Here is a 14,124-nt window from a genome sequence, read left to right on the forward strand (position 1 = left end):
CCTGGGCAACCTGTGCCAGGCTCTCACCACCCTCATGGGGAAGAACTTCTTCCTAACAGCCAATCTCAATCTACCCATTCCCCCCAGTCCAATCACTCCCTGACACCCTCAAAAGTCCCTCCCCAGCTTTCTTGTAGCCCCCTTCAGATCCTGGAAGGCCACAATTAGGTCTCCTGGGAGCCTTCTCTTCTCCAGACTGAACAGCCACAACTCTCTCGTCCTCATAGCAGAGCAGCTCCAGCCCTCTGCTTATCCTTGTGGCCCTTCTCTGGACACCTTCCAGCACCTCCAGATCCTTCTTGTAATAAAGGCTCCAGAACTGGACACAGTACTCCAGGTGTGGTCTCAGCAGAGTGGAGTAGAGGGGCAGAATCACCTCCCTCGACCTGCTGGCTCTGCTCTTGATGCAGCCCAGGCTCTGCTTGGCTCTCTGGGCTGCAAGTGCTCACTGCTGGCTCATGCTGAGCTTCTCATCCACCCCCAGGTCCTTTTCTTCAGGGCCGCTCTCAAGCCACTCCCTGCCTAGTCTATATTGGTGCTTGGGATTGCCCTTACCCAGCTGCAGGACCTTGCACTTGGTCTTGCTGAACTTCATGAGGTTGTCCTGGACTGTCCTCTCCAGCCTGTCCAGGACCCTCTGGATGGATCCTTTCCCTCCAGCTGTCTGCTGTATCACACAGCTTGGTCACCATTAGATTAAGCACTGAGAAGTGTCTCAACAAAGATAAGGTCATGCTGAACAGCCTGTCTGGTGTGTCATCTCTGCCCACAGAGACAGCAAGTGCCCAGGGGATATGGTGGGCAGTGGACTGTGAAGAAGGGCACAGGCTGCTCAGCACTGATCCTTGCAGGCAAGACCCCCTGGACTGTGACAAGGGTGGTGGCTAGGAGGAGCTACAATGAATGAACTGGGAACATAATAAAAGCCCTGGGCCATGCCAACTTACAGGGCTGGGAGTGAGGAACAAACATCACCAGGGACCTCTCAGGCTGGAGGCAGCAGCTCAGGACATCTCTCCCACACCAGCAGAGAAGGAACATGGGGTGGTAATTATCACTCCTGATCTTTCTTTTCCCATTCTCTTTCTCCTTCTCTCTCCCTTTTCTTTCTTTCTCTGTTTTGTTTGCTCCATCTCCTTCTCTTTAATAAACAGTCTTGTCTTGATATATGACCTGAATTTCACTCCTGGGAATGTTAAAAAGAGCTGTGTCTCCCTCCCAACTTCGATACCAAGGCAGCTGCAAGAATAGAAGAGGAGAAGGCTGAGGTTCTCAACATTTCTGCCTTGGTCTTCATTGGCAACCTCACTCCTTACACCACCTGAGTTGAAGGACCACAAGAAGGAGACCAGGAGGACAAAATCCCTCCCACTGTAAGCAAAATTAAAAAAAAGGTTTCTGACCACCTGAGGAACCCAAACATACACAGGTGCTGGACCCTGATGAGATGCATCCCAGGATCCTGAGGGAACTGGCTGATAGAGTTGCCAGACCACTCCCCATGATATTTGAAAAGTCCTGGCAGTCAAGTGAAGCCCTTGGCAACTGGAAGAAGGGAAACATTACTCCCATTTTATAAAGGGTGGAAAGGATGACCCCAGGAACTACCAACCTGTCAGCCTCACATCTGTGCCTGGGAAGATCATGGGCAACCAGCACCAGAACAAGAGGACACAGTCTCAAGCTGTGCCAGGGGAGGTTTAGGCTGGAGGTCAGGAAGAAGTTCTTCCCAGCAAGAGAGATTGGCCATTGGAATGTGCTGCCCAGGGAGGTGGTGGAGTCACCATCCCTGGAGGTGTTTAGGAAAATCCTGGATGAGGCACTGGGTGCCATGGTTTAGTTGATCAGATGGTGCTGGATGATGGGCTGGACTCAATGATCTCAAATGTCTTTTCCAACCTGGTTAATTTTATTCTATTCTACAGATCCTCCTGGAAGGTTGCTGAAGAACATAGAGGACCAGGAGGTGATTCAAGACAGCCAGCATGCCTTTACTAAGGGCAGGTCCTGTCTGACCAACATAGTGGCTTTCTACAATGGAGTGACTCTATCAGTGGGGAAGAGAAGACCAATGGTTGTCATCTATCTGGACTTATGCAAGGCCTTTGACATGGTTTCTCAAAACATCCTTCTAAGTTGGAGAGGTATGGATTTGATGGGTGGACTGTTTGGTGGGTAAGAAATTGACTGGATGGTAGCAGCCAGAGAGTAGCTGACAATGGCTCGGAGTCATCAATATGGTCAGTGAGACCGAGTGCACCCTCAGCAAGTTTGTGAATGACACCAAACTGTGCATGGTCCAATTGGCATGATGGGAGGGAAGGGATGCCGTACATAGAGACTTGGACAGGACTCAGAGGTGGGCCCAAGCCAACTCCATGAAGTCGAACAAGGTCCAGGTGCTCCATCTGGAGTACTGTGTCCAGCCCTGTGGCCCTCAACACAAGAAAGACATGGACCTGCTGGAGCAGGGGAGAACCACCAAAGTGAACAAAGGCTTGGAGCACCACTCCAACAAACACAGGCTGAGACAGTTGGTGTTTTTCAGCCTGGAGAAGAGAAGGCCTCAGGGAGACCTTATAGCAACCTTTCAACCTTTCAGTACCTCCAGCCTGGGTAGTTTTGCTTTGGAGGAACTCTCTGCTGCAGCACTGATTATAAGCACCTATGGAAGCCAGGGACCCATTAGAGCAGACAGCACCACAGCAGGCAGTGGTACAGTGTCCAGCATGAAGGGGGTATGTTGAGACAGGCAAGATGGGACACAGGATCCAGGTAAAATCCTTGAGATTACTCAGCCTGCAGCAGAGCTGGGAACAGCACTCAGCCTGCACCGTGTCCATTAAGGAGGATGTGTTTCTTTGAGTGAAAATATTGTCCCAAACTATCCCACCCTCCCAAGTCACTGCTCTGACCTTTGTTGTCGTGCCAGATCCTCACTTTGCAGAGATCTCCCAGGCTCAACATGTCCGAGAAGTTGAACTCATCCATCTGGTTCCTCTCAAACTTGTTCGACTTGTTGGACTCCTTCAGAGCCAGGGTCCCACTGTCTCCGTTCTCCCCAAACAGGATCAAGAACACATTGGCATCAGTGCCTGCTCCTGGAAGGAAAGGGCAAGGAGCATTGTCATGAATTGGCCTGCCACGTAGGGCTGACACCCTGCCTCCAGCTGAATCATAGAATGATTTGGGTTGGAAAGGACCTTGGCTAGTGCAACCCTGCTGCCATGGACAGGGCTCTCTTCAACTAGATCAGGTTACTCAGTGCCCATTCCAACATGACCTGGAATGTGCCAGTGTTTGACCACCCCCATCATAAACAATCCATTGCTTCTATCCAGTCTAAATCTCCCCTCTTTTAGTTTAAACCCATCACCCCTTGTCCTGTCACAATAGGCCCTGCTAAAATGTCTGTCCTCAACCTTCTTACAAGCCTGATTTAACTATTAAAAGGCCACAACAACATCTCCCCAGAGCCTTCTCTTCTCCAGTCAGAACAACACAACTTGTCCTCACAGGGGAAGTGTTCCAGCCCTCTGATCATTTTTGTGGCCTCCTCTAGACCCATGCCACCAGGTCCATGTCTTTTCTGTGCTGAGGACTCCACATTTTGACACAGTACTGCAAGGGGGTGAGATGAGAATGAGAGTGGAGTAGCACAGTCAGGCTGGAAGAGACTGCAATGACGTCCAGGTTTCCTTGGGCACAAACAATTAATTTCAGTCTGTGGCAGAGGGATTTGAAAGCCAAATGCAAATCATCAACGAAAACTCTACAGTATCTTGTAGCCCTTTTCCCCCTTCCATAGGCCTTCCTCTGTACTCCTGTTTCTCAAAATATTGTACATGCTGAGTTTAATTGGGGAAAAAAGTTAGTTTCTCATACAACAGTTTACCAAACCAAAACCCACCGGCTTAGGAAAATTAAGGGCAACAAAGTTGGTGAGGGGTTTGGAACATAAGCCCTGTGAGGAGAGGCTGAGGGAGCTGGGGTTGCTTAGCCTGCAGAAGAGGAGGCTCAGGGGTGACCTTATTGCTCTCTACAACTACCTGAAGGAAGGTCGTAGACAGGCAGAGGTTGGTCTCTTCTCCCAGGCAACCAGCACCAGAACAAGAGGACACAGTCTCAGGCTGCAACAGGGGAGGTTTAGGCTGGAGGTTAGGAGGAAGTTTTACACAGAGAGAGTGATTGCCCATTGGAATGGGCTGCCCGAGGAGGTGGTGGAGTCACCATCATTGGAGGTGTTCAGGAAGAGACTTGATGGGGTGCTTGGTGCCATGGGTTAGTTGATTAGATGGTGTTGGATGACAGGTTGGACATGATGATCCTGAAGGTCTCTTCCCACCTGGTCTAGTCTAGTCTAGTCTAGTCTAGTCTATTCTAAATGGAAAATAGTTGCTAAGATGAACTTTATTAGCTGATTTTGAACTTCATGTGCTCATTACAGTCCATATTTTGCCACAGAAAATGGCCATGCTGTTGATTTTCCTGACTTTTGGAGAGTTCAAGGCCAAACCATCATTTTCATTGACCTTATGAACATGTTAGCTGAAAGTGTTAAAATTTTTACCTATTTTGTTCCTACCTATTTTCTTTGTACAATTTTTACTATTATTAATTTGACCAAAAGGATTGCTTTTATTTTTAATGTGATAATAATGATAATGCTAATGCTAATGATAATAATAATAATAATAATAATAATAATGCAGATTGTTTGAAGGGAATTTAATTCCACATACTGTGACAGAAACCAAAGACCTTAAATTTTCCAAAATGAGAATGAGACTTTCAACCCCAAATCTCTCTTACAAAGCAACTCAGCACAGAATCAGAGAATCAGAGAGAATCAGAGAATTAATAATGTTGGAAAAGACTTCAGAGATCTTTAAGTCCAACCTGTCACCCAACACCTCATGACTAACTAAACAGTGGCTTCAAGTGCCACATCCAATCCCCTCTTGAACACCTCCAGTGATTGTGACTCCACCACCTCCCTGGGCAGCACATTCCAATAGGCAATTACTCTTTCTGGGAAGAACTTCTTCCTAACACCCAGCTTAAATGTCTGCAGCTCTCAATTAGATAGCCCTGCTTTGAATGATCTAACCACCTGCCACAGCTCCGTTCAAAGCACAATGCACAGACAAAGGTGAAAACTACTTGAGAAAGCTACCAGTCCTTTGGCATAATTATATGAATACAGACAATAGGAAGAAATCACAAGTCTTAGAATGGAATGGAATGGAATGGAATGGAATGGAATGGAACGGAATGGAACGGAATAGAATAGAATAGAATAGAATAGAATAGAATAGAATAGAATTAACCAGGTTGGAAAAGCCAGGTGGGGGTTGGTCTCTTCTCCCAGGCACCCAGCACCAGAACAAGAGGACACAGTCTCAAGTTGCTGTGCCAGGGGAGGTTTAGGCTGCATGTTAGGAAGAAGTTCTTCACAGAGAGATAGATTGGCCATTGGGATGTGCTGCCCAGGGAGGTGGTAGAGTCACCATCTCTGGAGGTGTTTAGGAGCAGACTTGATGGGGTGCGTGGTGCCATGGTTTAGTTGGTTAGATGGTGTTGAGTGATAGGTTGGACTCGATGATCTCAAAGGTCTTTTCCAACCTGGTCTATTCTATTCTATTCTATTCTATTCTATTCTAATTCTATTCTATTCTATTCCATTCCATTCCATTCCATTCCATTCCATTCCATTCCATTCCATTCTAAGACTTGTGATTTCTTCCTATTTTCTGTATTCATATAATTATGCCAAAGGACTGGTAGCTTTCTCAGATAGTTTTCAATCTCTCTTTCTGGGAAGAATTTGATATAAAAGGGCTGCAAAAAACTCCAAAGAAAACAAACAAACAATCAAAAACCCCAAAGCAAACAAAAAACTAACAGAAAACAAACAAATACATTAAAAAAAAGGGAGAAAAAAGAGTCCCGTAAAGACAAATCAACATTTGGTGTTCAGGTGAAAATTGCCTGTGTTCAATTTGGGCTGGTTTTCAGTAGTTGTGTAGGAATTATTTAAGAAGGAAGAAAAAAGCTTCAGGGACTCAGGCAGTTCATCTGGCAATACATTTTATAATCCTAAAGCTTGCTGAGGTGAGGAACAAAGCAAGCTGAAGTCCATTTCCTTTCAAGGAACAGGCTCCCAAGTAATACCAAGTCTCAAAAAGGCAGAGAACCAACCAGTCCTTAGCAAAACCTTCCTGGCAGGAAGAAGCCTATGATGGCCTCACATTGTGACATTTCCCTCACAAGCAATTAGCAGGACAGGGGAAAAAAAAGAACAGAAATTGCTGCATCAATGTGCATTTTGCCTACTTGGGTCTCTTATTTTGTTGTTGTTGTTAATTCCAGGAAGCTGTCAGGCACACTTAGGAACTGCAGCAAATCTGACAAATGAAGGGATGAAGGTACTGTGGCTGCACAAGCCCAAACTGGCAGTGAGTGCAATAGCTCGTGGGTCTGAGGCACTGAACTTCATCACCAACATGCTAAACAGAGTGTGTCATCAGCAGATTTCCAGAACACATTACTTTTGGGGGTGGGACTGACATGCTGAATGGCAGAATTCCAACTCAAATGGACACTGAGTGACTTGAGGACTGCGTAAGCAGAAAACCCATGAAGTTCAGCTAGGAGACATGCACAAATTTGCCTCTGGGGTGGAACAAACTCTGCGGGAAGGGAAGGGAAGGGAAGGGAAGGGAAGGGAAGGGAAGGGAAGGGAAGGGAAGGGAAGGGAAGGGAAGGGAAGGGAAGGGAAGGGAAGGGAAGGGAAGGGAAGGGAAGGGAAGGGAAGGGAAGGGAAGGGAAGGGAAGGGAAGGGAAGGGAAGGGAAGGGAAGGGAAGGGAAGGGAAGAGAATTAACTAGGTTGGAAAAGACCTCGAGGATCATCAAGTCCAACCTGTCTCCACAGACCTCATGACTAGACCACAGCATCAAGTGCCACGTCCAATCTCCTCTTGAACACCTCCAGGGACGGCGACTCCACCACCTCCCTGGGCAGCACATTCCAATGACGAATGACTCGCTCAGTGAAGAACTTTCTCCTCACCTTGAGTCTAAACCTCCCCTGCAGCAGCTTGAGACTGTGTCCCCTTGTTCTGGTGCTGGTTGCCTGGGAGAAGAGACTAACCCCCACCTGGCTACAACCACCTTTCAGGTAGTTATAGAGGGCAACGAGGTCACCCTTGAGCCTCCTCTTCTCCAGGCTAAACAATGCCAGCTCCCTCAGCCTCTCCTCACAGGGCTGTGCTCAAGGCTTCTCCCCAGCCTTGTTGCCCTTCTCTGGACACCTTCAAGTGTCTCAATGTCCTTCTTAAACTGAGGGGCCCAGAACTGGACACAGGACTCAAGGTGTGGCCTAACCAATGTAGAGTCCAGGGGCACAATGACCTCCCTGCTCCTGCTGGCCACACTATTCCTAATGCAGGCCAGGATGCCATTGGCCCTCTTGGCCACCTGGGCACACTGCTGGCTCATGTTTAGGCAGCTGTCAATCAGCACCCCCAGGTCCCTCTCTGTTTGGGAGCTCTCCAGGCACTCTGACCCCAGCCTGTAGCTCTGCATGGGGTTGCCGTGGCCAAAGTGCAGCACCCGGCACTTGGACTTGTTAAATGCCATCCCATTGGACTCTGCCCATCTGTCCAGTCAGTCAAGGTCCCTCTGCAGAGCCTTTCCATCCTCTAACTGACTAACATCTGTTCCTAACTTGGTGTCATCTGCAAACTTGCTGATGACTGACTCAACCTCCTCATCCATATCATCAATGAAGATGTTAAAGAGGATGGGGCCCAGCACTGATCCCTGGGGGATGCCACTGGTGACTGGCCGCCAGCCGGATGTGGCACCATTCACCACCACTCTCTGGGCTCGGCCCTCCAGCCAGTTCCTAACCCAGCACAGAATGTTGTGGTCCAAACCACGAGCTGACAGCTTAGACAGCAGTTTACTCTGGGGGACGGTGTCAAAGGCCTTGCTGAAGTCCATGTAGACTACATCCACAGGCCTCCCCACATCCACCAGACGGGTCACCTGATCATAGAAGGAGATCAGGTTGGAGAGACAGGACCTGCCCTTCCTAAATCCATGTTGGCTGGACCTGAGCCCTTGGCCATCCTTCAGGTGTGCAGTTATTGCCGCCGGGATAATCTGCTCCATCACTTTCCCTGGCACTGAGGTCAGGCTGACTGGTCTGTAGTTTCCAGGTTCCTCCATCCGTCCCTTCTTGTGGATGGGGACCACATTGGCCAGTTTCCAGTCATCTGGGACCTCTCCAGTGAGCCAGGACTGGAGGAAAATGATGGAGAGCGGCTTGGCAGCTCATCTGCCAGCTCTCTCAGCACCCTAGGATGGATCCCATCCGGTCCCATGGACTTGTGGGTGTCCAAGTGGCTCAGCAGGTCCCCAACTAATTCCTCATGGATTTCTGGGGCATCACACTGCTCCCCGACCCTATTACCCAGCTCAGGAGGCCACTCATCCTGGACTCCTTCCTTGCTGTTAAACATTGAGGCAAAGAAGGTGTTCAGGACCTCAGCCTTTTCCTCGTCTTCAGTCACTGTATTCCCCTCCAGGTCCAGTAAGGAGTGGAGGTTCTTCTTGCCCTTCTTTTTAGTGTTGATATATTTGTAAAAATGCTTTTTATTGTCTTTCACAGAGGTGGCCAGCTTCAGTTCCAGCTGGGCCTTTGCCTCTCTAATTTTATTCCTACATAATCTAACCACTTCCTTGAACATACCTCGAGAAGCCTTCCCCTCCTTCCAAAGGTGATACAGCCTCTTTTTTTCCCTCAGATCCTTCAGGAGCTGCTTGCCCATCCAGGCCGGTCACCTTCCCTGCCGGCTCATCTTTCGGCACATGGGGACCGCCAGTTCCTGTGCCTTCAAGAGCTCCTGTTTGAAGTAGGTCCAACCCTCCTGGACCCCTTGGTTCTTGAGGGTTGGTACCCAGGGAACTTTGCAAATAAGTTTCTTAAAGAGGCTGAAGTTTGCCCTCCGGAAGTCCAAGGTGAAGGTTCTGTTGGTGCTCCTCCCTATCTCCCTGCATATTGAAAACTTCACTATCTCGTGGTCACTGCACCCTAGGCAGCCTCCCACGGTCACATCTCCCACCAACCCTTCCCTATTGGAGAGCAGCAGGTCAAGCAGGGCCTGTCCCCTGGTAGGCTCACTAAACAGCTGCATCAGGAAGCAGTCCTCCATTCGCTCCAGGAATCTTCAGGACTGCCTCCTCTCTGCTGAATTTAAGTTCCCAGCAGATATCTGCCAGGTTGAAGTCCCCCACGAGGACAAGATCTGATGATCTTGAGACAGCCTCCAGTTGTTTGTAGAACAATTCATCAGCCTCCTCATCCTGGTTGGGTGGTCTATAACAGACTCCAACCAGGATGTCAGATTTGTTAGGCTACCCTCTGATTTTAACCCACAGGCTCTCAATCCCCTCATCTTCCACCTCAAGTTCTGTGGCAGAGAGCGACTCCCTAATATAGAATAGAATAGAATAGAATAGAATAGAATAGAATAGAATAGAGTAGAGTAGAGTAGAGTAGAGTAGAATAGAATAGAATAGAATAGAATAGAATAGAATAGAATAGAATAGAATAGAATAGAATAGAATAGAATAGAATAGACCAGGTTGGAAGAGACCTTCAAGATCATCATGTCCAACCTATTATCCAACACCACCTAATCAACTAAACCATGCAACCAAGCATCCTGTCAAGCCTCGTCCTGAACACCCCCAGCGATGGCAACCCCACCACCTCCTCGGGCAGCCCATTCCAGTGGGTAATCACTCTCTCTGTGTAAAACTTCCTCCTAACCTCCAGCCTAAACCTCCCTTGTTGCAGCCTGAGACTGTGTCCTCTTGTTCTGGTACTGGTTGCCTGGGAGAAGAGCCTAACCTCTGCCTGACTACAACCCCCCTTCAGGTAGTTGTCGAGAGCAATAAGGTCACCCCTGAGTCTCCTCTTCTCCAGGCTAAGCAACCCCAGCTCCCTCAGTCTCTCCTCATAGGGCTTGTGTTCCAAGCCCCTCACCAACTTTGTTGCCCTTCTCTGGACATGCTCCAGAGGCTTTGTGTAGAATACAAAGCCACCCCTCCGCCTCTTCTCCCTTGCCTATCCCTCCTAAAGAGCCTGTAACCCCCCAGTGCAGCACTCCAATCGTGCGTGTTGTCCCACCAAGTTTCTGAGATGGCAACTATATCATAGTTGCCCTGGTGGACCAGGACCTCCAGCTCCTCTTGCTTATTGCCCAGCTGTGTGCATTGGTGTACCTGCACTGCAGCTGGGCTCCCGACCTCTCAATTGACCCTACCTTGTGCCCTACTCTTTCCTCTGCAGAGGGACCAATATCCTCACCCACCCCCTTCAGACCTAGTTTAAAGCCCTCCTAATGAGCCCTGCCAACTCTAGTGCTAGGACTCTCTTGCCCCTTCTAGATAAATGCACCCCATCAGGACCCAGCAGGTCAGGTGCAGTAAAAGTTGTCCCACGATCAAAGAAGCCAAAGTTCCGCTGCTGGCACTATCCCCTGAGCCACTTGTTGATAGTGTGGGTTCTGTTCCTCTCAGTGTACTCCCCTGCCACTGAGGGAACTGAGCAGAACACCATTTGAGCTCCTGCCCCATCAGTCAATTGTCCAAGGGCCCTGAACTCCTTCTTAATCACCCTGGTGCCCTTCTTGTCGATCTCATCACTCCCAGCCTGTATCACCAGCAGAGGGCAATAGTCAGAGGGATGGATCAGCTTTGGGAGTCTCCTTGCGATGTCCCTTACCCATGCCCCGGGTAGGGAGCAGACCTCCCTGTGGGATGGGTCGGGATGACATATGGGTCCCTCAGTACCCCCCAGGAGAGAGACCCCAACAACTATAACCCTTCTCCTTTTCTTTGTGGAGCTGGTCGTTATAGCTGGTGGGGACCGCTTGGCCTTAGGCTCCTTTCCAGATGGCTGCTTGTCAGCCTACATATAGAATAGAAGAAGTCTGGGTACATAAGAATTAACAAGCAAGGACATTCTTGTGCCACAGAATGAGCCATCAAGTGATTTGACTCTATTACAGCTGCATCTGTGGGTCCTACCTTGAAGAAAATGACAATATGAGTTACTTCTCTTTTAAGATCAATAGTAAATAAAGCTACTGGTTTTAACCAAAGAATTACCCATCTGACTTGGGATGTGTCTGCTGTAACAACGTCCTCCCCATTATCTGTGTTTACTCTGAGAGCTGCCATCTGAGGTACTTTTGGTAGCCTCTGGATATGGCCTTTGAAAGAGAGGAGATTTTACCTTTGCAAGAGAGGAGCCTTTCCCTCCCATGATGCAGCCTCTGTAAGTTACATGATCATCCTAGTTGAATGACCTCTGTAAAGCCAAAATGTAACTCAAAGGTTTCTTTGAGGAAGAAGTGAAACAGGACTGTTGTTAATTATGTGTGCATGGCAGGGAGGAAATGACTGCTGCTTTCTAGTTAACTGTAGGACACTTTTGGTAGGATTCATTTTCCCTAACTTTAGCCATTTATCCAAACTGAACTGTGTTGGCTCTGCCTGAATCCGATGAAGACAGAGTGACAGAGCCTCTCCAGAGTATGATCCAGACCATTGATTAAGACTCCTCTTCCAGCTGAGTTGACCAGAGATAGTCTAGACTAGAATGTGTTAAGACCACAAGCACAATTTTTCTCTTGAGAATGACAACTAGGTGAGATGAATCCTACCCTACATTTTCTCTTCATGCTTGTTTCAATGCCTGTGGTGCACTGGAAAGCTGAAAGCTATTTCAGAGCAAAAAAACTGCACCTAGAAATAAACACGTCTCATTCTGTCACTGGGGAGAATTGGTGTCCCTAGACAATGTCAGTGTGGCAAGATGCAATGTAACATGTTTGAACCAGCTATCAAGGATGAAACATCATTTTCCTTGAAATGGTCCAACCAGGAGTAATCATGGAATGCGTGATGACCAAAAAGGGAAGATAGTTCATGACTTGTACCCTCTTCAGATAACCAAGATAAAGTTCAGCATTATGTCAGTGTGTTGTGTGATTTAATAATGAACAGACTCTCTGAAACCTCTCTGTAATCTGCTCTTTCTTACTGGCTGTCACTGCTCATAATGAAATAAAATGTTTCATCATTAAGACCCATCATCCTTTATTCAATAGGAAGGGCAGATCTGTCTGCTGTTGCTGTCATCTTCTATTCTCCTCTCATTTCTATCCTCTTTGTGAGTTAGAGTTGGGTTTCACAAAAAGGTCACAGAAAGATCTACCATTTTACTAGATGGATTGCCAGATACATAAACAAACCTCCTTTCTCTTCTGTTTTCTTTTCTTGTTCATATTTCACTACATGTTTTTCAGTGAGGCAGCATGAAGAGCAGATAGATTGAAAAGTAGTGAGGTGACACAAAGTCACTCTGCCAGGGGAGTTTTGATATTCTCAGATCAAACCTCACAAGCTGCATAAATTACCAACTGTAAATGAAAAAAAAAAAAAAGAGGTAGAGATCAGGAGGTGATTATGTGCATTGGTGTGGCAGAATCCCCTTTGAGGGTCAACCTTTTGAACAAGGTGTCTGCAAGATAATGTCTAAATAACTTGCCCTGCTTTGGCATGAGGCAGCTTGTGTGTTGTTGCAGCTTTCATTCAACAGCCTGCCAGAAGTTCTCATTAAAAGAGGCAGTGAACTCAGGAAGTCACACATAGAAATCTGTCTGTTGTGGGTTTTTTTGCTCTTGAAACTCTGCAGCTTCCTTTATACTCTGTTCCACCTCTTCAGTCTGGTGTGCATTTAGGGATGGTTTTTCAGGGCCTGGAGATAAATGGTCTCAAAACACTTGAAAAAGGAGAGTGAAATACTGCTGTCTCCCTTGGGCAAAGCATATAGTGCTGACCAAAGACCTGAAGAGAAAACAGCTTTGACCATAGCCAGAGTGAAAGCAGGGGCTCCTGGCCATTGCAACATGGTTTGGAAATAGCTTCAGTTAAGGCATCTTCAGAGCAAGCAGAGCAGGCAAATCTAGGCCTTCTATCTAAGTATTTTATGCTCAGAACTCAGGTGAGGATGAATCTGACAGAATAACACTGTTATGGTGAGCAACCCACCAAAATGGTGGTGTTCCAGCACAGTGGAAGTAAATGATTTTTTACACATAATTTTAAGTTAAGCAGGAGATGTCTTCCACTGCTAAAAAAGCAAACTTTGTGCCAGGAAAAGTCACCATGGACACCATGGACATACCTCCAACGTCACTGGTTTTAACCTGAAGAGTGTATGTTGTGTCCTCCATCATCTGGTTGTCATTTATGAAAGCTGGCATCTCACACTCAAGACTTCCTTTGTCATTCTTCAGCTTTGACAGCCATTCCCCATAGGTAAAAGTGGCCACTTCTTGATTAGTCAAGTTCTTCAGGGTGATCTGTAGAGAGTCACAATAAAGAAAAACTTCAGCTAGACTTCTGTTACAGTTTGAATGAGGGCAATGATCAGACTTAACAAAAGCATGTGGTAGGATATGGGTAGAGCTTGGTCATAGCTTCTGTTACAGTTTGAATGAGGGCAATGATCAGACTTAACAAAAGCATGTGGTAGGATATGGGTAGAGCTTGGTCATAGCTTCTGTTACAGTTTGAATGAGGGCAATGATCAGACTTAACAAAAGCATGTGGTAGGATATGGGTAGAGCTTGGTCATAGCTTCTGTTACAGTTTGAATGAGGGCAATGATCAGACTTAACAAAAGCATGTGGTAGGATATGGGTAGAGCTTGGTCATAGCTTCAAAGCCCACACTGAGCTCTTCCTGGATAACTGGAGCTCTCTCCTAAGGACAGTATTTGCTGTGGTGTCTTGTCCTGAGAAATGCTCTTCATAATATTGGACTTTCTCATGCACGAGGTAAAGCACAGGAAGAAACTTGCTCATCTGAGTTAAGCTCTGGACAAAACTCATCTCTAAGTCAGGTCTTTCCTGGAAGCCAGAATGGAATTGACCGACTGGACAGATGGGCAGATGTCCAATGGGATGGCATTTAATAAGTCCAAGTGCCGGGTGCTGCACTTTGGCCACGGCAACCCCATGCAGAGCTACAGGCTGGGG

At 47.5% G+C, this 14,124-nt stretch overlaps 1 protein-coding gene across 1 annotated transcript in view; it reads right to left on the reverse strand.

Moving 5' to 3' along the window:
- The window catches only part of LOXHD1 (lipoxygenase homology PLAT domains 1), a 196,361-nt gene that overhangs the window by 26,900 nt on the left and 155,337 nt on the right, over positions 1–14,124 (reverse strand). Inside the window, exons 35-36 of the mRNA XM_054177788.1 lie at positions 13,269–13,446; positions 2,916–3,101 (exon numbers count right to left, since the gene is read on the reverse strand). Coding sequence (XP_054033763.1) covers positions 2,916–3,101; positions 13,269–13,446 — 364 coding nt within the window. The remainder of the gene's footprint in view (positions 1–2,915; positions 3,102–13,268; positions 13,447–14,124) is intronic.

This window comes from Dryobates pubescens, chromosome Z (genome assembly GCF_014839835.1).
Source record: "Dryobates pubescens isolate bDryPub1 chromosome Z, bDryPub1.pri, whole genome shotgun sequence".
Lineage (NCBI taxonomy): Eukaryota > Metazoa > Chordata > Aves > Piciformes > Picidae > Dryobates > Dryobates pubescens.